Here is a 26721-nt window from a genome sequence, read left to right on the forward strand (position 1 = left end):
TAATAAAATCTTCAATTGTTTTCTACCCTTCATTACACCAAGCCTAGCTATCATTATCAATGACAAACAAACAATATTTTCAAATTCAATAAATCCTTACATATTAAGTCGCATAAATCAATTCATACAAATAAAACCTGTTTTTTCCATGTGCATCATAAAATTCAACAGTACTTAAATATTGTCATGACAATCCAACACCCTATTTACATTATAATGTACATGATAATTACATATTGTAAAGTTTAAACCCAAATTAGAAATCTCATTTTACTACTGTTATTTTAATTTATAGCAGACAAAATGCCCGCCATACTCATGCCTTCTGTCACATACAGGCTTTAATAAATCTACTGATCGGTTCCTACGAGTATATTCATCCACGAAATAATCATGGCCAGTTACTTAAGACTGATGATGAAAAGCAGGTGTAATTTTCATGGATATTGACGTAATGTAAAAAAACGTTCATGCTTCAAATAAACTGTGTTCATGTGTAATGTGTTGACCCACGTTCCAAATTAGAAGCGTGCAAAAACTATGTGGGACATGTGCAAAGGTCACATTATGCCCATGGAAAGCGAGGGTGAATTGAATTGTGCGCTTTATGTCGATACCGACATGTTTATTCGCATTCGAAAAAAGAAGGCGAAGTCGACTTCTCCTTCCTGTAATTTAAGGGCGATGTTATTATGTCCCCGGCGAAGTTATTTCCCACTTGGACCTCACGGCCAAGCCCTGTTACCTGAGACCACAATGAACTTAAATGTGTGGATTGTTTTTTAATGTTTCAAGAACCATTTTAGAACATGGAAAAAGTAACATTAGAACAACAATTATACTTAAGTTGCACAGTGATTGGGCAATAAATGTTACATCTTTTCAGGGAACATGTCCTATTGACCCCACATGACCTAGTTACTAACTCAGTTAAGATATCCTTAAGAAAAATGATTAAACCAAGTTTTATAAAGATTGGGTAGTAAATCAATATTATAATAAGGCCTCTAGAATATTAAATAATAATAAGTTTTTCCTTTCATATGACCTTATTTGTTATCCCATGTGAATCAGTTTCAAACTCTAAAGCCAAAATATCATTTGGACAAATAATATCAAAAAGTTATATGAAAATTAGGCAATAAATGTGACTTCTAGAGCTTTTTCAGTGACTTGTTGACTTAGTTTTTGACCCCACATAATCCACTCCCAAACTTGGTCGAAATATCATAAGACAAATGTTCTGACCAATTAGTTTCATGAGGGAATAAATGTGGCCTGAAGAGTGTTAACATGTTTTTTCTTTATTGTCCCCTACTGGTTCCACCGGAGGGGACTTATGGTTTGCGCTCGGTGGGTCTGTCTGTGAGTCTGTCTGTCACACTTTTCTGGATTCTGCGATAACTTCATGTTTCAAGTTTCATGAAAAATATGAAAAACTTTTAAATAGATGGCAATATGGACATTATGCACTTCATTTTGTTCCTACGTAAAAAAATTCTGGTTGCTATGGCAAATGATATTAATTTTTTTAAATTCTGACAATTGTGGAGCCGGTAGGGGACATATATGGCTTGGAAATAGTCTTGTTTTATGGAGTTTCACACTGATGACCCCATTTCAAACTTTACCAAAATATAATTGAGACAAATGTACTGAACTTAGTTCAAGTAGATTGGGCATTAAATGTGACCTCTAGTGTGCTTTTTCTTTAAATTAACCAAGTTCCCTAGATTGTAACCTTGTGAGACCCAGTTTCAAACTCAGCTGAGATACCTTAACGTTTAGAACAAAAAGTTGTTATTTAGTTTCTTGAAGATTGGGAACTTAATGTGACTTATTGTGTTCACAAGGTTTAGCTATAGCCATATAATTAAACCTGCCCCAACCCATGGTGGCCATGAACCAGAACCATTTTCCATTTGGATTGGGATATAATAGAGCAAAATGATCAGAGAGATTTTTAAGAAGATTGGTAATAGATGTGACTTGTCGAGTGTTACAAAGATTATACAAAAGCCATAAAAGAAACACTGCCCATCCCCTTGACAGCCATAGGGTAGGAACCATAGGAGCCATCAAACTTGACAGTATAACAAGAGGGCAAAGATGGCCCTAGTTCGCTCACCTGAGAGGAGTCAGTTCATTCAATGTTTACATAATGCCAAACTTGACCTAGATATTGACCAGACAAACATCCTGGTCTAGTTTCATCATTATTGAACCAAAACTCTGGCGTATGGAGTGCTTTTGCTTTTGTAAGATTTAAAATGGTTACCTATATTTTGAGTAGAGCTGCAACGTTTCGATCCGATTCATCGAAAATCGATTCAAAATGCTTCGATTCGATTATGATACCAAACCTACCAAATTCGATTCGATTCTTTAACATATATACATATATATATACATAGATACGTAAAGCGCGCTGTTTTAGACTATTGATACAAGAAGGTGTAGGTTTTATCTTTACCTGTAATTACGACGCGCGCGATTGGTTGCTTATTACTTTAGTCATCCAATCAATAAGCCCGTAACTGTCTTCTTTCGGAAAAAGCGTCAAAATGGCTGAACAAGTTGTTGCCAACAAATTGAAATTATCAGATGCGCCTAAGAAGCTAAAATCAAAAGTGTGGCAGTATTTTGGGTTTTGGGATGGTAGCCCTACCAATAAAGCAAAGTGTAAACTGTGCTTCATGGATGTGGCGTACGCTAAGTCCGGCTCAACCACTAATCTAATGCAATATGTCAAACGCAAACATAACGTTGATTTAGCAAGACTAAGAGGTCGCACAAGTGCAACTACTCAAGTCGCCAGCCAGAAAACTAGTTCTATTTCTGTTGGAGTTTTGTTAAGTTTATTAGAGAATATGATTTGTCCTACAGGTAACAGGTGATGCTGTCATGGCACAATGGTAGACATGCTTATGGCGGTTTTGGGTAAAAGTATAATAGTGATAGTACAACCATTCAAATGATTCCAGATACGTTCTTATGATTATTTATTTATTTTTTATATTATTGTGTAATCAACACAATCTTCTAGTCAGAAGTTTTTATATTAAAATTGAGTCCTAATTTGCTGCTCTTTTTTATGTGTTTTATTGAAATCACATTTGAACAGAAATGTTAATTTTGAGGCATAAGAGTGAATATATGATAAAACTAGGTTTGAAGATGAATCGAATCGAAAAAATCGGTATCGGAGTGTCTGAAATCGAAATCGTATCGAGCTGTTGGTGAATCGTTGCAGCTCTAATTTTGAGTTGACCCCCTTTACAAAACATCAAACTTTGCTTACAAAAATAAATAATAATTATGACCAAGATTAATAAAATCTGAAACAAAATTGTGACCTCTAGAGTGTTTACAAGGATTTTGTATAATATAATGAAAATAAGGACAATCTAAGGGCAATAATTATGGCATTCATTATGTGATTTTGCTCATCATCAAACTTGACTGAGATCTTTCAGCAACTTTGATAAAGAATGCTTGAGAAATGTGAATGCTAGAGTGTTTACAAACCAAATGTGGACGGACGGACAGCAGACAAACACCAATCCCAAAACCTCACCTGAGCAATCAGGTGAGCTAAAAAGTGTGTTTCACCGATCTGAGCCATTTTCCAACTTGTCCAAGAAATCAATAAAACCAATGTATTGACTAAGTTTCACGATGATTAGGCAAAATATGTGACTTCTATAGTGTTCGTTCACAAGGTTTCTCTCTCACATAAGGAAAACTGCCCCACCCTCCTGGCGACCATGTTTTTTGACAGATCGGGACCATTTGCAAACTCATCTGAGATATATATAAAACAAATCTTTTCACCAAGTTTTATGATGATTGGGCAAAAAATTTGACTTCTAGAGTGTTCACAAGCTTTTTTTACTATATAAATATAAGAAAACTCCCCCCCCCCCCCCCGGCAGCCATGTTATTCAACTGACCGGAACCATTTTCGAACTCAACTCTCATATCAAGGAATCAAATGTTCTGACCAAATTTCATGAAAATTGGGCCAAAAATGTGATTCTTAAGTGTTCACATGTTTTCATTATAAACATATTGAGAAAAATGCCCCGCCCACTGGCGGCCATGTTTTTTCACCGATCTGGACCATTTTCGAACTTGTCCAAGATATCAATAAAACTACTGTTTTGACCACCTTTCATGATAATTGGGCAAAAATTGTGACTTCTAGAGTGTTTAGAAGGTTTCTCTATAGCAAAATAAGGAAAACTGTCCCGCCCACTGGCGGCCATGTTTTTCAACAGACCTGAACCCCTTTTGAACTCAACCAACATATGATTAAGACAAACATTTTGACAAAGTTACATGGAGCTTGGGCAATAAATGTGACTTCTACAGTGTTTACAATATCTTTCTTTTTTTTATCTAGTGACCTAGTTTTTGACCCAGCATGACCCAGTTTCGAACTCGATCAAGATATCATTTGGACAAATCTTCTGACCAAGTTTCATGAAGATCGGAAATAAATGCAGCCTCTAGAGTGTTTACGAACAAATGTGGACGGACGGACGCAGTGATTTTTTTTGCTCAAATTTACAGCCGAATTTCGGCTGCTTCCCAATCGCAAAAATACACGTTTTTTCCCAAAATTCTGACCAAAATTTCCCAAAAAAAGCCCAACTTCCAAAAAAAAAAAAAAAAAAAAAAAATAATTGTTTTTTAATTTTTTTTTAGAAAGAAGTCTCATATAACTTAATTATAATTTCTTAAATCTAGGTCTCAACTTTATTTTTTAAACATCTTACAAAATATATAACTTGAATTTAGTCATTTTTGTCCATAAATCATTCCCAAACTTGCCACTTTTATTGATTAAAAAAAAAACAATTTGACCAGACTCCTTTTCTAGAAAACTCCCTGAACATGCACTTAAAAACAATATCACTTCTGTTACTTATAATCCTATTTATAATGCTTCATTTTTTCCAATTTTATGGTTTATCGCGCTATTTTTCCCAATTTCACGGTTTATCGCGCTAATTTTCCCAATTCAAAAGGCAAAGGCTGTAACAAATTAAAGCAAAAAAAATCACTGGGACGACAGATGGACGATGGACAAAGACCGGTCACAAAAGCTCACCTGAGCAATTAGGTGAGCTAAAAATGCCCCAAACAAGTTTCATGATGATTGAGTACAAAATGTAACTTCTAAATTTTGACCCCTAATGACAGTTTCAATCTTGGCAGAGAGAGATATGGTTTGGCAAAAAGTATGCTGACCAAGATTCATGATGATTTGTCGATAAATGTGGCCTCTATAGGGTTTACAAATTAAATGTCAACAACAGACAACACATGGCAAACAATGGAGAAAAGGCGATCACTCAAAAAGCTCACCATGAACATGGTATGCTCCTGTGAGGTAAAAATGCAAGAAAACGGATGGTAAATCCGTTTAATATTTATAAACATGTCAATATGATATTTAAAAAAGTGTGCTACACTCAGTGTTTACTTAATGTGTGCTGTTGCATTAGAAGAGAAAGTAAACATGATGTTCTATTTATTAACCTCTAATTGAAATGTTATATTAATTGATAATAGTCTGATGCCAATCATTATACTACGTAGCTGAAAACATGGGGACAGTTCACAATATGGTGAACAAATGTTTTATCAAATATATACATCATTTTTAATACCCGGGGTATGTCACATAATCATTTATTTTAATTGCAATAACATATTTTTATAAAAGTTTATCTTAAATATATCATTAAGGATAGGAAAATTAATGCTTGAACACAATGTACTTATTTCTGAACTTGGACCATGTCCCAAATAAATAGAACTACCTTAATATAACCCAATAAAAATTCAGTGTAACTACTTTGCGTTTGCAAAACTTTAATTGTTATAAGAATTATTTAAATATTTTAAGTGTTGTTTATTTCTGTATTTCAAGTACCTGTGTACGAATGTATTTCTGTTGTCTTAAAATTATCTAGTAAGCGACAATTCGCCTACTGAATGTAATAAGTCATGTAACTGACATTTTTAAACATTTTTACTTTTTTCCATTTTTGTGATTATTAAGGTGACATACATCAACTGTTAAAATATTAAGTCAACCTTTTTGGTAAAAATAATGTTTGTATCAAATTTTCGAAATTGACATAACAAACACATGTCATTTTCTGAATGTAAAAAGTACCGTAACTGACATGATATTTCTATGACGATATATAAATCTTAACATGCAATAAATGTATTTCTTACACTATTTAATGTATGCCCAAGGTCTACTGCTCTACCTTAATATGGAATATTTGTGTGCATCATATTTTGCGGTATCTTGCTACAGTCTGCCTAATAATAGTTGCAATAATTCAACTCTCAGCTTAGGCTGAGAGTTGCAATGCGCTCTCTCTTGTCCGTGAGTGCAAAATGTTATCAACAATTCAAAGGTAAATGAACACTAAAACTGCAAGAACTTATTAAAATTTACCTATCTAAACCATAAACTCATCCAAATGGTACCATTAAAGCAAGAAATAATTGATTTGTATTGACTAAGGTTTTGTTTTGTACGCTTTATCCGCCATATTGGAAAATTGACCCAATATAGATCAGGTTGCATTACACCAATATTTTGTATGTAGCGTTATGTGTTGGAGCCAAAAAGTCGATAACGATGTGGTATTCGATACAGAATACACTGTTTCAAATTTACACATAACAATGTCAGCGAGAAAAGTGTGTTGAAACATCGTCGTGTGTTTATCGGATGCATGCAAAGGATAACATCTGTAGGTTGCCATTCAGGTAAATTTAACATGGTTATGAAGTTTATTCATTATTTTCCTCAATTTGTCTTGAACGACGTCTGTAACTCTGTTTAGTGAAGCGCACGGATTCGCTGCGCTGAACAGCACCCATAGTTATGAAGTGGTGCATATGGACTGCCAGAGCCGCCATAACAAAAATTATGAAAGGTTCTGGGAGTCTGTTTATATGGACTAGCCTAATAAAGCATACAAACTCTTATCTATCTATCTAGGACCGTCATAGCAAAAATAATCGGACTTTGGGAGTCCGTTTATTATTGACTAGCTTAATTGTGTGATTTAACAAGTTAATTAAAAAAAAAAAAGACGATATGAATACGAAAGTTTGCAATACAATATGTTCGTTGTACACCTCCCTTTCAAAAATACTACCATTTACAGAAAGACTATTTACTAACAAACTGGAAAATAGTTTAACTTACCAACTTAAGCAGACGACTTTCACTAATTGATATCTTCGAAAAGAAGAGTACTCATCAGGCTTACTTTCGATTTAATTTCGAGTTTCATCTTGAATCGATTAACAAGCATGTCGTTCGTAGAAAGATGTAATACCAGACCACGGAGCGTATGACCCGAGAGAACATTCAAGTCTTTTATAAGTTTACTAAAGTTTGATCTTTTGTCATCTCAAAACTATTATCTATCTGCTTATTTATCGAAGTCGTTGAATTGACTTAACATGTGTTATTGAAACTGAAAGTAGACATTTCCAATACTCCTATAAATATGAGGTCGATTTACATCGACTCCTATAAATATGAGGTCGATTTACATCGGTAGATTACGTCTAATTATTTGGACTAACATTTTCAACTGTAAATCTCATTTAGTGAACGGTCTAGAATACAAACTCTACTTAGCTTAGTGCAAGATGGAATACGACGACTGGTTGTTCGATTCAATTCGCAGGTAAATTAATATAATTTCTTTCATTTTTGTATGAAACATTTATTTTAGTTTACACAATTTTGTGCGCAACACGACAATAATGATAAAGATAAAAGGTGCAGCAAGGTTACATACAACCAATATTGTAGAGTATATATATATATATATATATATATATATATATATATATATATATATATATATATATATATATATATATATATATATATATATATATATATATATATATATATATATATACATATGTGAAAAGAATGTTCTGTCATTACAGGTATGACAGACTATCCATGTTTGATATTAAGCACACGGTAACAGCAGCAGATTGGGTTGATGGCAAGGGTAAGTATAATAATTTAAGTAATAAAACAACAACAAGAACAATAATGAGAATAATATAAATAATAATGATGATAATAATAATTGTAACAATTACAATACTAATACATATGAATAAATAGTGTTGTAGCAGCGTGCGATGTAAGAGAACTTATACTGCCTTGCTTTATGAGCTAGCTTTTATAGCGACGCGGTAGAGTGTCTGCCTGATTTGGAACCAAGAGGTCCCGGGTTTGATCCCCATGGTGGTTGGGAATTTTTCTGGCTGGGTTACATTGGCGCCCAACGTAAAAAACCCACCATGTGGTTCAGACGTCTGTCTCCTGTGGAAGAATTTCACAATTGCAGGGGGGTGTATGTAGCAGGGTTCGGTATAAGGAGAACTTATACTGCCTTGCTATATGAACTAGCTTTAATAGCAGCACGGTATAGTGTCTGCCTGATTTGGAACCGAGAGGTCCCGGGTTCGATCCCCATGGTGGTCGGTGATTTTTCTGGCTGGGTTACTGTGTTTATTTACAAACCATTATATTAAATGTAATTATTTTCAAAGTTAAATAATAATATAAACCACTGCTATTCAATATATACTATTTAGTGTGATTTAACAAATTCAGTGATTTTAAATATTTCAGGCCTGTTGGTTGCTACGGAGACTGCTTTCAAAGACAAGTTTGAATTGATGGAACTCCATCTACCAGATAAAATCACTGATAATGAAAATGTGAGTTTGTTTTGAAAATCCAAAGTTTACTTATTTCTTATTTAGATTCAGCAAATGCACAATAAATTAGATTTTAGTATGCCCCCGGTAGGGTGGCATAAAGCAGTTGAACTGTCTGTCTGTCTGTCTGCCTGTCTGCCTGCCTGCCTGAAAACTTTAACATTGATAAATGATATATTGAAATTTTATTTGAAAGCGGCGCAATAGGGGGCATTGTGTTTCTGACAAACTCATCTCTTGTTGTATTTATTCTAACACTTTGGTTTTCAACCCTCCTTTAAATAATTGTTGGATGTGGATCAAACTTTTATAGTTGAATAATCTTAATGTGTAGATGATTGCAAGGAAAGGAATTTTGGTTGTGACCATTTTTTTATTGAGTATTTTGATGAAATGTGACAAGATTATGGCCCTTTGTCTGTTTTTCCACCCTTTTCCACCCTGTGGCCCTGTCTACTGTAGAATAAATAGTGGATATGTCTATGTTAAGAAACTTGTTGTGGGACAATCAGTGTCTGTGACATATTTTTTGTTGTTTAGAACCATTAAGACATAACACTACTATTTATTTAATTTGTTTTGTCACTTGACAAGCTATTATTTGCATGTTGATAACTTGCCATGTAGTAAAACATGTAGTGTTGTCAGTTTATAAGCTGTTACTTATTCCATTCTTTGACATGTATTCATGCTGCAGTCACTCAAGAAGGGATGTGACTTCCATGTGCGCTCAGGAGGTTTTTCAGCCATCATGATCGACTGTCTGAGACACATTCCACGTACCAGGTAAATTGTTCTAAGAAAATTTTATAAATATTTATACTTAACATTGAAATTAATTTGGTTGTTGTGCTTAGTTTTAGGACAATTTTTTCGCTAGTTCAGTCTATAGAGTGCTAGAATACAACTCTGAAGGTCATGGGTTCAAATCCCAGCCAAGGCGCGTAACTTGTGTTAGGCTTGTTTGTAAAATAACTTCAAGGGCAGTTATAAAACTATTTCTTATTAAATATGGCAGTGTTTTTAGTTACTTGCAAAATAATTGCAAAAATGTATTATGCTTAGTATTGGTATACCAAATTTCCAAGGACAAATTGGAGTAGGTTAACTGACTGTTGTTATTTGCCTTAAATACTGTTGAATACTGAGAACTTAGTGCCAGTCTACAACAAGTCCAGTAAATTGTCAATAATGCTTGTAATTAATTTATATAAATCAAATACACTATAGTGTGACCTAGACCTTTTCCACATGGTGGACATTTGTGGAAGGTATTTTAAAATGGCATATGATTAATGACGTTACAGTCTTGACAAGCTGTTTGAAGGCTGATTTTGAACTTTGACCTCTAAGTGTGACCTTGACCTTTATGCTTAGGACATTTATGCTTAGTTTGTTTTAATTCATAACCAATAAAAATTTTAAAGTTTATCATGCTGTTGTATGTGCAAATTTGACCTTAACCACTTAAATGTGACCTTGACTTTTAAGTTAGTTAGCTATTTATACAGTTTAGTTAGCTCATTTAATTAATGATAATTGACAAAGGTACTGAGGGATATATTGAATTTTGTCATAATACATGTATGCTTTATATTGATAAAGGTAAACATTGGATCTAAAAAGCTCCAGTTAAAAAACAACAAGAATAAAATTAAAGAAAGAAAAAAAAGTAACCTTCAACTGGGCTCAAACCACTGACCCCTGGATTAAATATCTATCGCTTTGACCACTCAGCTTTACGTGCTCATACAAAGAGTGGTGTATTTTATACTCTATATAAGCAATCCTCTTAGTATCACAAAATATACCGACAACAACAGAACTCTCCAAATTTTTCAATAGTTTCGCGTTGCAACAAGTCATAATTTTCAGGTTTTTAAATCGTAAAAAGATGCATGTAATGGATATTTTGGAGCATGGTAAATTTTTAGTATTATTGTTTCCTCACAAATATTATAACTACAACGAAAATTTGCGAATCTGAAACATTGTTTTTTATTTTTTTTCAATTTACCAAAACGTGAAAAGGCCCCTTTTACATTTAAGTTTGAATTTTGAACTTTACGTACAGAGAAAAATATCACATGCCAAACGCTTTCACCTCATGTTGTGTATTGTGGCAAGTTATATTGAAATTGCATGATGAAGATAAAGTAACAATGTGAAGAAGCTGTTTTATGGTCGAATTTCACGCATGACTTCTAATTTTGATCTTGATCTTTGAAGTAGGGATACATTTGTTATATGCAACACATTGCCTTATACTGGTGAACATTTTTGGTAGGTTATTCATTTAAAAACAGATCATATATGACCAAGTGGAGAAACGCAGGCATATACTCTAGAAAATTGTGACTCCTGAATGCAGCTTACCACAAGCAGGCTCAACAAAAGTCTCTAAGAAATGAACAAACAATCCAATTATAAAAGCAAAGTATAGACTATATGAGTCCTATGGTAAATCTATTCTTTCCAGGAGGTGTTTGGTTTCAACCAGTGACACTTCTGCCATACAACTGTGGGAGCTAGGCAACGATACAACCAACCTTATACAACCACTCCAAGACAAGTCTGTATGCCCCTCCCTGCATAGCACAGGGGATAGCATTGCTGGGTCATCCAAGATCTCAAATGTCTGCGGACAGTCTGTTGCTTTTGGAGCTTCGTCAGACCTCGTTGTCATTGCTGATGTTGAAATGTGCAAGAATGTGCAAGAAATTGTGTTACCAGGTAACCTTACACACACTACTAAGATGAATGTATAATGTACAGTACTACTTAAAAATGTGCTGTGCTACTGATATAGTTGCTGTGCTATACTTTAAATTATCTTTTTGATATATATCATTGTGAATAAACTATGTCTTGTATACATTTGATAATATTAAAAGTAAAGTTTCCTTACACTATTGGATGATGGGACTTGACATCTATTAATCAGCCATTTTAAGCTTGACTTTTGGAAGATTAGGCAAGCCTTTCTACTTGTCCTCACCTTGGAATCAGAGCAAGGTTGAAGTTTTTCATTAAGCTAGTTAGCTCCACTGGCCAGAGGCCAGCGGGGCTTATGTCATGGTCCTGTGTCCGTCAGGCACGGGTGCGTCCGTGCGTTAACTTTTTCTTTAAACATCTTCTTCTCCTAAAGTACTGGTCCAATTCTGATGAAATTTCTCAGGAATGTTCCTGGGGTGAACCTCTTTAAAAAAAATTCAAATTATGCCCCTGGGGTCAAATTTGACCCTGCCGCGGGGGTCACAAAATTGAAAATTTGCTTATATAAGGCCTATTTTGTGTAAAATTTAAAAATCTTCTCGTCCATAATCATTGGGCCTAGGGCTATCAAATTTGGTATGTAGTGACATCTCATAGTCCTCTACCAATTTTATTCAAATTATTCCCCTGGGGTCAAATTTCACCCTGCCCCGGGGGTCACAAAATTGAACATATGCTTATATAAAGCCTATTTTGTGCAAACTTTAAAAATCTTCTTGTCCATAACTGTAGGGCCTAGGGCTACCACATTCGGTATGTAGTGACATCTAATAGTTATTTACTTAGTTTGTTCAAATTATGGCCCTTGGGTCAAATTTGACCCTTCCCCGGGGGTCACAAAAATGAACATACGCTTGATATATCCGCGGCCCGCGAAATCTCTCTGCATTTTACACTGGTAGATTCTGCCTAAGCATTTTTAAAACAAGCGATATAATTGGCTGTCGTTTCCCAATCTTCCTGTTAAAATCGGTTTCTTAAAATGTGTTTGGTATTTCGTATGCAAATGGCGCCGTTGTGAAGTGAAAATTTAGATTATTGAAATGACAAAAAGCAATCGAATTAACGACTGACATCATATAGTTTGATAGGAATAATGGAATGTGTTTGTCAACGAAAAAGATTTTGTTTAGAAATGTGCACAGTGAATTTGTGTCACGGAAACCAGTGTTTGCAAATTGGAGTTAAGTCTACTCGCGAAGTAAAACAATTTAGAAGAGGAACTTTCGAACATGGAAATAGACAAACATGATTTGATATATATGTGTGTATAATCAGATTCATATGCATATTCTGCTTTATTATGTTTGTCACGCTGTTCAGTTAATTGAAATAGCATTGAACTAAAGATGTGAAGTGCAAGATATTGAAAGGTAAACAAATTAAATATATTAATTTAACTCAGTTTAATACATCATTAACACAAGAAGAACACTCAAGTGTGTTTGGTTATATAAAGTCCATTAACCTTGTTTGTATATAACATTTTATAAAAAAAATTGTATTGTTTTGTTTGTTTTCACCAAATGGTTAGTATTATTCTTTTATGTTAACATTCTCAAAATTCTTGTTTTATTATATTTATCAATTTTTTTTTGAATGACATCATTTTATGATTTATAAACAGATTGCATAAAATATTTGTTCAAGATAAACTTAACAACAAATTGTTACATTGAAATTAAGTGATTTTAATATTCAGTAGCAAAAAAGTCAGGAGAATCCAACTTAAAAAAGATGTATCTATTAAAAGTATATTATACCGATGCCATGAACAATCCCCTTGTTTATAACATGACTGCTGCTACTAGCAACCAATCAGAGAATTGGTCAGATACCTTATTTCAATATATGGCAATCCTAGAATTTTTTAAAAACAAACATGACAGGTAACAAACATCAGATGGAAAAAGTAAAGGAAAGTAAGGTCAAGCTAATTGTTTGTCATTATATCTCTTTAAACCTCACTCCATATGCAAGTAGTGTTGCCATGATCGCAACATCTTGATGAATTATAATTCAACTTTTTGTCTCATAAACATTTACTTTGTTTAATAAACAACCTCTACAAAGTTATCATTCCTACTGCCTTTCGGCACCTCATGAACCTGAAAAACTCGTAAATTTATGTTTCTTCAGGCAAATATCTTCTTTGTACAATATACAATATCTTCACCACGTTAACAATCCTGCTACACTCACCAATGCCTCAAGAATGAAGTAAAGTTCAGGTGATCTACGTCATTAGGTATTTTGCATATGTCATGAACTATATAAGTAACAGAAACTTTGAAACCTACAAACACTTTTTGGAATTTTGGAAAAAGATTCATGATTGAATGAAGGAACTTTCATTAATCTTGTAGAACATGCGTAGATTTGATCTTCAGCATCTAAAAATATGTGAAATAGAAAGAAGGACAATATCTTTTGGAGAGATAAATGTACCTACGTTATAAGCAAAGGACCTGTGCGACAATTCCCGGGCTTTTTAGTCTGTTTTGTTAACACCGTAGTAACGTTTTCCATATATAAAAATGCTCACCCTACTTTAAGCGCCCAGTGGGACGAGGGATAGAAAGAGAAAGTCACGTACTTGAGTACATTTCAACCCATGCGCATGGCACGCTTTTTTCGCATAAAAACAGTGGAGCGATACAGGGCCACCATGGCCCTCTTGTTTTTGAGGAATGGCTTGAAGGATTTCATTCAAACTTAAGACATGTATTTCCCTTATTTAAATGGTACCATAGGCTGAGTTTGTAACTCTAGTTAAAATTTGTGGAAAAAAGGGTCCATTGTACTCTTTTTTTTTGTTTATTTATTATTATGCCCCCTTTGAAGAAGAGGGGGTATATTGTTTTGCACATGTCGGTCCGTCGGTCGGTCTGTCCATCCACCAGATGGTTTCCGGATGATAACTTAAGAACGCTTAGGCCTATGATCATGAAACTTCATAGGTACATTGATCATGACTGGCAGATGACCCCTATTGATTTTCAGGTCACTAGGTCAAAGGTCAAGGTCACAGTGACTCGAAATAGTAAAATGGTTTCCAGATGATAACTCAAGAATGCTTACACCTAGGATCATGAAACTTCATAGGTACATCGATCATGACTGGCAGATGACCCCTAATAATTTTCAGGTCACTAGGTCTAAGGTCAAGGTCACAGTGACTCAAAACAGTAAAATGGTTTCTTGATGATAACTCAAAAATAATTAGGCCTAGGATAATGAAACTTCATAGGTACATTGATCATGACTGGCAGATAACCCCTATTGATTTTCTTGTCACTAGGTCAAAGGTCAAGGTCACAGTGACAAAAAACGTATTCACACAATGGCTGCCACTACAACTGACAGCCCATATGGGGGGCATGCATGTTTTACAAACAGACCTTGTTTAATTACTTATTTATTTTTTTTATTTTAAAGTATTTACATGTGCACTATATAGACAGGAAGGGCATCAGGGATTAAATTCAAACCATTTATTCTGTATATCGAAATGACCCTATATGCTTATCGAGTTTGGTAACTCAAGCTTAACATTTGTTATAATCTAGGGCTGTTTCCACCTTAAATGTGTCCCTGTAAGCTTAATAGATAGGTCAAAGAGCATCAAACTTATGTTTGACATTTTCATCAAAGTTTATATGAAGATGCCTTGTACCATGGTTTCACCCGCTTTGGGATTGGTGGGGTCAAGGTCACAAATATTTGTGTAATGTAACCTTACCATCTTTATTGCATAGATGCTCGAAAAGAACGTGTGAGATCGGCAATGTGAATAAAACAATTTTCAGTTAGCCTATGGTACGGAATTTTCTCCCTGATTTTTTTTGCTTTAAAATCTTTTTTACCCGACTTTTTTGCTTTAAAAAGTAGATGCGCGTTATACACAAATGCACCTGATACACATCGTTTTACGGTATTTCTTATAAAAGCAAAATGGATTTCTTGATGAAAAAATGAGATATTGTAATGAAACTTCATACATTAATTTCTGACAATCATGCAGACAACTTTGGATTCCATTTGGGCTTTGTGGGATCAAGTTCAGGTTAAAGGGGTCTTTTCACTTTTTGATAAATTGACCAAAAAAATAAAATTTGTTTCAGATTCGCAAATATTTCGTTTTTGTTATGATATTTGTGAGGAAACAGTAATACTTAACATTTATCATGCTCTTAAATAGCCATAATATGCATCTTTTGACGATTGAAAAACCTGAAAATTATCAAGCGTTACAACTCAAAAGGATTGAATTATTTGGAGAGTTCTGTTGTTGTCATTATATTTTGTGGAACTTCGAGGATTGCTTATATAAAGTATAAAATACATCCATCATTTTATGAGCACGGATGGCCGAGTGGTCTAAGTAGTAGACTTTTACTCCAGGACTCCAGGGGTCAGTGGTTCGAGCCCTGTTGAGGTTTACATTTTGTATGCCCCCGGTAGGCATTTGATCTGTCAGTCAGTCAGTATTTCAGTCTGTCCGTCCGTCCGAAAACTTTAATGGTCATAACTTTTTCGATATTGAAGATAGCAACTTGATATTTGGCACGCATGTGCATCTCATGGAGCTGCACATTTTGAGTGGTGAAAGGTGAAGGTGAAGGTCATCCTTCAAAGTCATATGTCAAATATATGGCGTCTGTCCGTCCGTCCAAAAACTTTAACATTGGCCATTACTTTTTCAATATTGAAGATAGCAAGTTGATATTTGGCATGCATGTGTATCTCATGGAGCTGCACATTTTGAAAGGTAAAAGGTCAAGGTCATCCTTCAAGGTCAAATATACGGCATCCGTCCGTCCGAAAACTAACATTCGCCATAACTTTTTTTATGGCCCGGAAGGGTGGCATCTAGTTTTTGAACTGTCAGTCAGTCTGTCCGTCTGTCCAAAAACTTTAACATTGCCCATAACTTTTGCAATATTGAAGATAGCAACTTGATATATGGCATGCATGTGTATCTCATGGAGCTGCACATTTTGAGTGGTGAAAGGTCAAGGTCATCCTTCAAGGTCAAGGTCAAATATTGCAATATTGAAAATAGCAACTCAATATTTGGCATTCATGCATATCTCATGGAGCTGCACATTTTGAGTGGTGAAGGGTCAAAGTCATCCTTCAAGGTCAAACGTCAAATTTTGAATATTGAAGATAGCAACTCGATATTTGGCATGCATGCGTATATCATGGAGCTGCACATTTTGAGTGGTTAAATGTCAAAGTCAAGGTCATCCTTCAAGGTCAAGGTCAAAGGTCAAAATTTTTCAATATTGAAGATAGCAACTTGATATTTGGCATGCATGTGTATCTCATGGACCTGCACATTTTGAGTGGTGAAAGGTCAAGGTCATCCGTCAAGGTCAAAGGTCAAATATTGCAATATTGAAGATAGCATCTTGATATTTGGCAATCATATGATCTCATGGAGCTGCACAGTTTGAGTGGTGAAAGGTCAAGGTCATCCTTTAAGGTCAAGGTCAAATTTTGCAATATGGAAGATAGCAACTCGATATTTGGCACGCATGTGTATCTCATGGAGCTGCACATTTTGAGTGGTTAAAGGTCAAGGTCATCCTTCAGGGTTGAAGGTCAAATATATGGCTTCAAAGCGGTGCAGTAGGGGGCATTGTGTTTCATGAACACAGCTCTTGTTTATTTTATTCTTGATTTTCTATTGGAGCTTTTTAGATCAAATGTTAACATTTACCAATATAAAGCATTTAATGACAAACTTCAATACATGCGAAAATCTGTGAAAAGGCCCCTTTAAGTAAAATGATTTTGCTCAATAGCTCAAAAATGAATATAGCATGCATGAGGTCAATGTTAATTTCTATGTTACTACAAACAGAACAAATTGTTTTGCTTAGTAAGTAAAAAAAACAACTTGAGCTATTGTAATTCAACTTCATACATAGAGGTATTCCACCAAAACTTCATTTAAGATTGCAGAATGGGTCAAGGTTACTAAATATAGATACAGTTACTGGTAAATGGTTTTCAATTAAATACACACAATGTCAGATATCCAGATTTATAATGAGATGTTTGTGGTTAAGATTCACTGTAGATATTTAAGAATGTTTTTTTTGCTCAATTACTTAACTTAAGCAATTGTAATGAAACTCAATACATTTATTTCCATGGATTGCAAATGTTATGATACACACCGATGAAGGTCAGTGTCACTGTTACTTTATATATAATCAAAGCGCTGAAGGCACTAAATTTGTTCGCTGTTGTATAATCTTAGACGCAACTCAGTTTTCAAAATTATGTTATAGCTTTTTATATCGCAAGTTTGTAATGACCACAACCCATTCAAATTTATAAAGAGTGTGTCTTAAAACACAGTTCGAGATGTGTGTTTTTTTTCAAATCATTGATACAGCTAATCAGTGTGCACATGCTAATCTTATTTGACATGCATTAAGCCCCGTTTTCCCTGAAAGCAGCCAATTTGTACAGATTTCAATTATAAACTCTAGACTGACCAACGTTGTCTTACGAGCTGTTAAATACACACTATGTAGTGAACCAGTGAGAACAGGCAGATTCGTTGTCTGCTTAAATTTAATGGAGTTATCCACACAGGCAGTCACGAGTTACGGTTCCTACCGTAGCTAAGGCATACTGATTTGCAAAATTGTGTCTGCATTATTTGTGAGCTAACGCTCACAAATAAAAATCATTTCTGATAAATTTCTTAAGAATGATAGAGCTATTGTGATGCAAGCATAGATACATGCTACAACTTCATTTTGTTCACATATGGGGCAGTTTGTGTCAAGTTTAACAGCCAAATTTTTGTCAAGTTTAACAGCCAACTGTAAGCAAATGTAGTAACATGTTTTCCTTTTAAAATTAAGGTTTTGAATGTTTTATGGGGTATTGTGCAAATGAAAAACATACTCAACAACTACATAGCTAATTAATTTACTTACTATTCAAACAGCTTGTTATAGAAAGAAGCAAGAAACACTGACAAGAACAAGAAAAGACGAGCTTGCTTCTCCCCAACAGTGCACTGTCCTCCAACAGCTCTTGTTAAATAACAATGCATGTATACATTGTACAAATTAGTAACAATTCTTACTAACGTAAGTTTCCGTTTATTATGCTTCCCCAAAATTTATTTTGGGGGAGCATATAGTTGCCGCTTCGTCCGTCCGTCCTTCCGTCCGTGCACAATTTTTGTCCGGGCTATTTCTCAGCAACTAATGACCGGAATTCAATGAAACTTTATGGAAAGCTTCACTACCAAGAGGAGATGTGCATATTATCAGGGGGTTCTGGTCTGATGATTTTTAACAGAGTTATGGCCCTTTGAAATTTTCCATTAACTGTACATATAGTGCAATTCTTGTCCGGGCTATTTCTCAGCAACTAATGACCTGAATTCAATGAAACTTTATGGGAAACTTCACTACCAAGAGATGTGCATATTATCAGCGGGTTCTGGTCAGATGATTTTTCACAGAGTTATGACCCTTTGAAATTTTCTATTAATTGTACATATAGTGCAGTTCTTGTCCGAGCTATTTCTCAGCAACTAATGACCGGAATTCAATGAAACTTTATGGGAAGCTTCACTACCAAGAGGAGATGTGCACATTCTCAGCGGGTTCTGGTCAGATGATTTTTCACAGAGTTATGGCCCTTTGAAGTTTTCCATTAACTGTACATATAGTGCAATTCTTGTCCGGGCTATTTCTCAGCAACTAATGACCAGAATTCAATTAAACTTTATGGTCCGAAGCTTCACTACCAAGAGGAGATGTGCATACATGTATAATCAGCGGGTTCTGGTTGGATGATTTTTCACAGAGTTATGGCCCTTTGAAATTTTATATAAAAAAATTCTTGTCCCCCCAACTACTGTGCCCTCAAGACGTTTCCTTTTATCTGAATACATAGTGCAATATTGTGACAAAGAAAACCTTTGGGGAGCATCACCCGTCTCCAACAGTTTCTTGTTTGATTTATATTAGATTTTTTTTTATAGATAAGCCTGGGGATCAGACACACAGAATCAGTGACTTGTACATGATTGATTGTTCAACACTTCTGTGTTGCACTTCTAGCGGCAACCTGTTTAAATATGACACCCGTTCCCCTCAAACTGCTGTTTGTGCTTGGCAATCCAGAAATAGTAACACTCTTTGGAGGATGGCAAACGCAGACAGTGGCAATCTTGTAATGCTCGCTTCAACGGAATATGACGTGTTTTGTGTCAGTGCCGGGGACTTTGAAAATTGGATGCAGATTGACATATGTGATTCAGAACAAATATTGAAAAACATCCATATGGCTAAGCAATTCTGTATTCAGGTACTTACTTCATTTTTATTTTACAATATATTGAAGTTTTCTGTAGTTTTTGCAGAGCATTTGCAGAGCAGTTTGGCTACACTGCCACAAAGTTGCGGGGTTTAGCATCTCTGCAGGAAGCTGTTAAGTGTTGAATTTAGATCAGATCTGTAGAAATAACTATACAGTTATCTGTTATATATCAAACTAAAATGCTGTAATTAAGCAAAGTTTGTTTGATTTAGATAAAGAACAATTACTATCTGGAGCAGACAACTAAAACGTACTTTGAAACACTGAAATAAAAATACAAAAGTCTCTAAGAACCAGATGTCCAACTTTATAAATGAATTTGTTGTATTCAAACCAATTTCATCAAACTAGTTTATATTGAAGGCTATGGGTTATGAGAAAAACTCTTCAAGTCCATTACATGGAAAGAACCAGTACTTGAATTTTAGAATTCTTCATTTGTGGGGATTGAATCCTTAACAGCCCAGTGCAAGGGCACCATATTCTGTACACAATTGTGGTTTTATCAGTTAGTTTAGCAAAATGAACAGTTTTGTGTTTGTTTTCAGTGCAGAGGTGATGGCAAGCAGTTTTCCTTATCAGGTACATGTAGAAAAATATTGATTTTGTTAATCCAATATTTTGAATAAAGTAATCATAATTCATATCAAACATTATGTGGAAAAAGTTCATAGACCTTGATTGAAGATGTCTACTGATAAAGGAATTACTGAAATAAAGTGTATTCAAACTTTTTTTTGAAAATCAGTCAATACATTTGAATAAATTGTATCACAGGAAGGGACCATTTATTATTTAACTATTGATTTGTATGTTGGAAATCTTGTTATGGATGATTTTTTTTTGCTCTAATTGAAAAAATATTGTTACTAAAAATGATAAATGAAAAATCAAATGCATGAATGCATGAAATATCGATTTTTAAAAACTTAGCATTTACTGGTATAATTCAGATTCAGAAATATATAATTACAGGCTTCAATGGCAATGTTTATGTCTACAAAGTTCCAAAGTCTCAAGGAAGTCGGACCTGTCAGTCAGTGAAGACAGAATTTGTTCACGATGGCCACATGATGAACTCTAGCAGCCAATCAGAAGACATCAGTGTGGTAAAACACATGTGGTTGCCAGGGAAGCAGATTGTTGTGTCCATGGCAACAGATGGGTCATTGCATGCATGGCAACATCGACCACATTCAAAATGAACATATGTAGTCAAGGAGAGTTGTAAATCTCCATAATGTTGTATTGTTTGTTTGTATAGGTCCCTGCATTGTCGTTGTGTAAAGGTTTGTAATATTAATGTATATAGTCAAATGACTTAATTACAGCACACGCGTGACGTTATATATTTAATATCATTCTAATTAAGCTTAACATTTAAAGGGACCTTTTCATGTTCTGGTAAATTGACAAAATTAAACAAAAATGTGTCGGATTCACACATTTTCGTTATAGTTATGATATTAATAAGGAAACAGTATTACTGTATATTTACCATGCTCAAAAATATAAATTATATGCATCTTTTGACGATTCAACGCCTGGAAAAGTGTTGCACCGTGAAATGATTGAATAATTTGGAGAGTTTTGTTGTTGTTGTTTTATTTTGTGACCCTATGCGGATTGCTTATATAAAGAATAAAATACAACACTCATTGCATGAGCACTGATGGCCGAGAGGTCTAAGAATTAGACTTTTACTTCAGGGGTCAGTGGTTCGAGCCCAGTTGAGGGTTACTTTTTTCTTTCTTAAATTTTATTCTTGTTTTTTTTTACTGAAGCTTTTAAGATTCAGTGATTACATTTATCAATATAAAGCATTTAATGACAAACTGCAATACATGCCGAAATCTGTGAAAACGTCCCTTTAACAACTACCAGTAATGATGTCACTCCATACAATACATACAATCGACTGAATCTTAGGTTGCCTGCATCTATGTTATGGCTCACATTGAGTATGTTCATTAGCTTTAGCCTGTTTCTATGTATCTGACTCATGGAGCAATTTGAAGTTTAAAAAATGCTACTTTTGTTAACCAGGTTTTCCAAAGGAAAAAACTGGTAATTAGATTGGCGAATGCGGGCGGGCTGGCTGGCTGGCGGGCTGGCTGGCGGGCAGGCGGAACAAGCTTGTCCGGGCCATAACTATGTCGTTCATTGTCAGATTTTAAAATCATTTGGCACATTTGTTCACCATCATTGGACGGTGTGTCGCGCGAAATAATTACGTCGATATCTCCAAGGTCAAGGTCACACTTTGAGTTCAAAGGTCAAAAATGGCCATAAATGAGCTTGTCCTGGCCATAACTATGTCATTCATTGTGAGATTTTAAAATCATTTGGCACATTTGTTCACCATCATGGGACGGTGTGTCGCACGAAAGAATCACGTCAATATCTCCAATGTCAAGGTCGCCACGACTAAAAATAGATTTTTTTTAAAAACAAACTTACAAAGGGGGTTAATTTTATTTGTTCATTTCAAAAGTTCAGTTTGAGTTTTCTCCCTTTATCAGATTTTTTTCACATTGAAAACCTGGTTTTGTGACAATTTTGTCCCTTGTTTATCACATTTGTATGTATGGCTCAAATCTAATGTTGTATTACCACAATAGAAGCAACATTTATGACAACACCCCCCCCCCCCCCCCCCCCCCCCCCCCCCCCTCGTTCACACAAAGACGCCGCTTCTACTACGATCAACGCGTGGCCGAAAACGGGCCGATCGTGCCAAATCGCTAGATTCAACGTAGTGGAGTCTTCATAAGCGCAGTATGATCGCGATAGAGTCTTTATGATCGGAGAGCTCTACACTCTCGCCACGCTTATTTTGAACATTCTCAAAACAAGCGTAGCGGGAACGTGGCCAACAAGAAACCACAAAGAGCCAAATTGCTCGATTTAGACACCGATCGACCTCGATCCACTCCGATCCAAACCTTCAGATCGTGGCTTGATCGGGATGATCGTCGTAAAGTCGCAGCTCTGAGAGAGCGGGGGTTAATCTTGATGAAAAGCTGTCCGAATGTTTATGTCGACAATATATAAGCCAAGTTCGAATCTAGGTAAAATCTTAGAAAAAATATGACACCACCTTAGATAACATTTTTATAACTAAATATTGGTGAAACTCGGTTGAAATCATTATATTGAAAATATCTTGGTAATGTTGGAATCTCGGTCGCATGCATCATAAAATAAAGTTTTAGCAATCATTTAATCTAACTTCTACCGGAAGCTTCACCTTGCTTAGAGTATCCCTCAAAGCCTGAAAGTTTCCTTTCAAATCCGACTTCCTAATCTAGCAGCGCCCGGTGTGTAGAGCGGAATGCCAGTGCCAACGTGGCCCGCATTGGGAGGCACATTACACCATCCAAAGTGCGCACTTCTGCGCTGTCGACTTTCGAGCTTTTGATCTCGTCTAAAAGACAGTCCACGCGTTCTATCAATCTGCTGAGTTTTTCTTCTAAATTTGACATGTTAATGTTCCCACGTTTAAAAAACGGCTTCGACTCTGGAGTGAATAAGTCGAGAACGATCTATGATGACCTCAAGAATTTCGTGACGGCATTGTTGCGTCATTGATCATGTGACTGCTATCATGAGATAAAATCTTGATATAAAATTGTTACCATTCTAGAAGTCACATTTCTTTTAGAATCTTAGTTTATGTTTTATATTTATGACACTATTGTGTTTGTGACTTATATAAACGTCAACTCTAATTTTTAATTTTTTTTCGGGACATGTGTCTGGCAACGCGTGTCTTGACAAGCAGTCACTCACAGGGATTTTTTTGCCGGGTACGTGCTGTACATTGACCTGGTATTTGGACATTGCAAGAAGTATTCTTGATAGTCGCGGCGGTGCAGCAGCCAGTGTTTTTTTCATTATTGACGAAATTGGCTTGTGATCACAGTGAACGATTACTTCTCTACCGTACGTGAATTGATGAAATCGTTTCAACCCAAAAGAATCGCGAGAAGTTCTTTTTCAATGACTGCGTAACCAATTTCCGTGTCCATTAATGATTTGCTGGCAAGCGCAATTGGTCTCTCGTCTTGCATAAGACGGCAGCCTAACCCATATTTGCTCGCGTCTGTTTCCAGTATCAGGGGTTTGTTCGGGTCATAATACCATAGAACTGGCGACTGGGTGATGATGTTTTTAACCTTTGACAGGGCTATTTCCTGTGGGGCGTCCCACAGGAACTCTACCTCTTTCTGAAGGAGGCTCCATATGGGTGCGGTGACCTCGGCTAAGTTTGGCACAAATTTTGCCATGTAATTAACGAGCCCTAGCATGGTTTCGACCTTTTCGCGGCTGTCTGGGGTCGGCAATTTCGAGATTGCCTCAATTTTCTTCGGGTCAGCTTGTAATTCGGTGTCAGTATTCACGTGACCAAAGAATGGCACTGACTTTACCCCGATTGTGCATTTTAAAGGGTTGAATTTGATACCGCATTTGCGTGCTCGTATCAATACCTCTGTCAATTTTTGATCATTTTCCTTGGGGGTGCGACCCCAGACTAGAATGTCGTCAACGAGCGGGTGAATACCTGGGATTCCCTCAAATATTTCGTTAACTTTTTGACAAAATATGTCGCTAGAAGCAGAAATTCCGTACGGAAGGCGCAAGTAGCGGTACCTTCCAAACGGTGTTGCAAATGTGGTAAGGTACGACGATTCCTTGTCTAGTTCCACACTCCAGTATGCGTGTGTTAAATCAAGTAAGCTAAAACACGTTGCGCCTGACAATTTTGCGACAACGTCTTCAAGTGTAGACGTTGCATAATGCGGACGTCGTATCGCGTTATTGAGCTGTTTTGGATCTAGGCAGATCCGTAATTTGCCACTGGGTTTTTCAACAACCACGATTGGATTGACCCAGTCTGTCGGTTCCGATACAGGCCTTATAATTTCGTCTTTGACCATTTCCTCAATTTCGGACTTGAGGCGAGATTTTAAGGCTTCCGGTATGCATCTTGGTGGCGTTACCACCGGAATCGCATCTTCGCGAATGTGCAATTTACTTTTGCCCGGGAGAGTTCCGATATCTTTAAACAGTTCGCCGTATTCAGACATGACATATTCCTTAGTGATAGGACTGTCCGTTTGTTCATTGACCTCGTATGTTAATTTCAACAGACCTAAATCAAGCGAAGTCTGTAAACCCATCAGGGGCTGTGCGTTATTCACAATGTAAAATGTAGCCTGCGTCTCTGATGCTCGGTATTTGCATTTGAGATTTATTTTGCCTAATACATGTATGTTATCGCCTGAGTAGGAAGTAAGTCTTGTGTCAGAGGCTTTTAATGGGGCTTTGATATTGAGCGATTCGGAATGTTTTTGAGAGATTGTGTTTACGCTTGACCCGGTATCAATTTTGAATTGTATGTTCTGAAAATTGGGACCGATGCTTAAGTTTACGAATGCCTTATTGGGAGCAGAGGAGTGGGCGGACGATTGTCGTTGACTTACCGTATCTATGGATTAGGGTTGTATCCACGAATCACACGAATCATCGTCCTGTGTAATTTCACTGTCACTGTCACTATTATCGACATCGTAAACGTATTTTGATTTACACATTCGTCTCCAATGGTTTTTCTTGTGACACCTTTTGCATGTCTCTCCCTATGCGGGGCACTGTGTCCGTTCTTTGTGCGGCGGGTTGCCGCAGCGCTCGCACCGTCGATCCCGTCCATTTCCACGATTAGGGGCTGTTTGCTGTGCTCTCCTATACGATGGTTGGTCTTGATCGACTTTTTACTGAACTTCCCTCTGTGCTGGGTATCTCCCACGTGGATGGTAGGTTTGAACTGTCCCAGTCCATAACTGGTGGTGTTATTCCAGATAGAGCCATTTTGTAATTGTCAGTAGGTTTACAAATAAGTTTACTCGTTTTAAGTTATCCGATTTTTCATAGGTACATAATTCCGTTCTGACACCATGTTTTATATTTATGACACTATTGTGTTTGTGACATATATAAACGTCAACTCCAATGAGCATTAACTAATGTTAATAACAACACGTGCTGCTGCTTAGACGTTTAATATAGAAGTGCGGCATCAGAAAACAGGGTATAGGGTTAACGTTGGCGGGAGCCGTAGTCTGTTTCACAATATAAATAGTGATGGCTATAGTCTATTTCATAGTAAAAAATGTAATAATAGAACAGTTTAAACCTTTTTATTTTAGCTCGATTGCATCGAAAGCCTCAGGCTTATATAAACGCTCTCGAGTCCGTTTCCTGGGCGCATAACCAGTATTTGGTGTCTTTGGGGAGGAACGCTCCCCCTATCCGTTACGCCACGGCGAACTTGCAAAATCTTACAGAATCTTGATAAACTTGCTCAGATGTTTATCATGACAATATCTAGGCCAAGTTTTATCTGGGTCATGTTCGTCGAAAACCTAGCTCACTAGGTAAAAAAATATAGAAAAACACTCGTACCACTCTAGGAACCACATGTAAGAATCATATCACTCTTGCAACCACATTTATGAAATCAAATTTTAGAAAAAGCGTGTAACCACTCTAGAAGAAACATGTTAAAAAATCAATCTTAACGAGACAGGATCAGTATGGTAATCTTTATAAAACCAGTGTCTTAAAAAATGTCCATTCAAAATTAATTGATACACCTGAAGCAGAGCACAAGTTGATTTTGAACAAAATATATCGGAAGAAAAAAATCCAAAAGCCGTTTTAATTTACATTATTATATGCCATTTTAAAGAGGAAAGCTTATGTTGGAAAAGCGACATTGAAAAG

At 35.9% G+C, this 26721-nt stretch overlaps 2 protein-coding genes across 13 annotated transcripts in view; one reads left to right on the forward strand and one right to left on the reverse strand.

Annotated features, from left to right (window-relative positions):
• Positions 1–7383, reverse strand: part of LOC127843626 (5-oxoprolinase-like) — a 298491-nt gene extending 291108 nt beyond the window's left edge. For all 8 annotated transcript variants that reach the window (XR_008032247.1, XR_008032245.1, XR_008032246.1 and 5 more), the window contains exon 1: positions 7247–7383. The gene's annotated coding sequence lies outside the window, so the exon portion shown is untranslated. The remainder of the gene's footprint in view (positions 1–7246) is intronic.
• LOC127843634 (WD repeat-containing protein 73-like) lies at positions 5349–21526 on the forward strand. Of its 5 annotated transcripts, none has more exons than XM_052373334.1 (9): positions 7292–7415; positions 7658–7736; positions 8008–8075; positions 8708–8796; positions 9494–9582; positions 11276–11529; positions 19598–19923; positions 20484–20517; positions 20911–21526. In XM_052373334.1, the coding sequence occupies exons 2-9, from the start codon at positions 7699–7701 to the stop codon at positions 21138–21140; spliced, it is 1128 nt and encodes a 375-aa protein (XP_052229294.1). In that variant the 5' UTR covers positions 7292–7415; positions 7658–7698; the 3' UTR covers positions 21141–21526. The 5 variants fall into 5 exon arrangements, with proteins under 5 accessions (XP_052229297.1, XP_052229294.1, XP_052229295.1 ...); XM_052373335.1 differs by having other exon boundaries at positions 7302–7436; XM_052373336.1 differs by having other exon boundaries at positions 7325–7392.
• Positions 21527–26721: the final 5195 nt, after the last annotated feature.

The sequence above is a fragment of the Dreissena polymorpha genome, chromosome 9 (assembly GCF_020536995.1).
Source record: "Dreissena polymorpha isolate Duluth1 chromosome 9, UMN_Dpol_1.0, whole genome shotgun sequence".
In the NCBI taxonomy this organism is placed as follows: Eukaryota; Metazoa; Mollusca; class Bivalvia; order Myida; family Dreissenidae; genus Dreissena; species Dreissena polymorpha.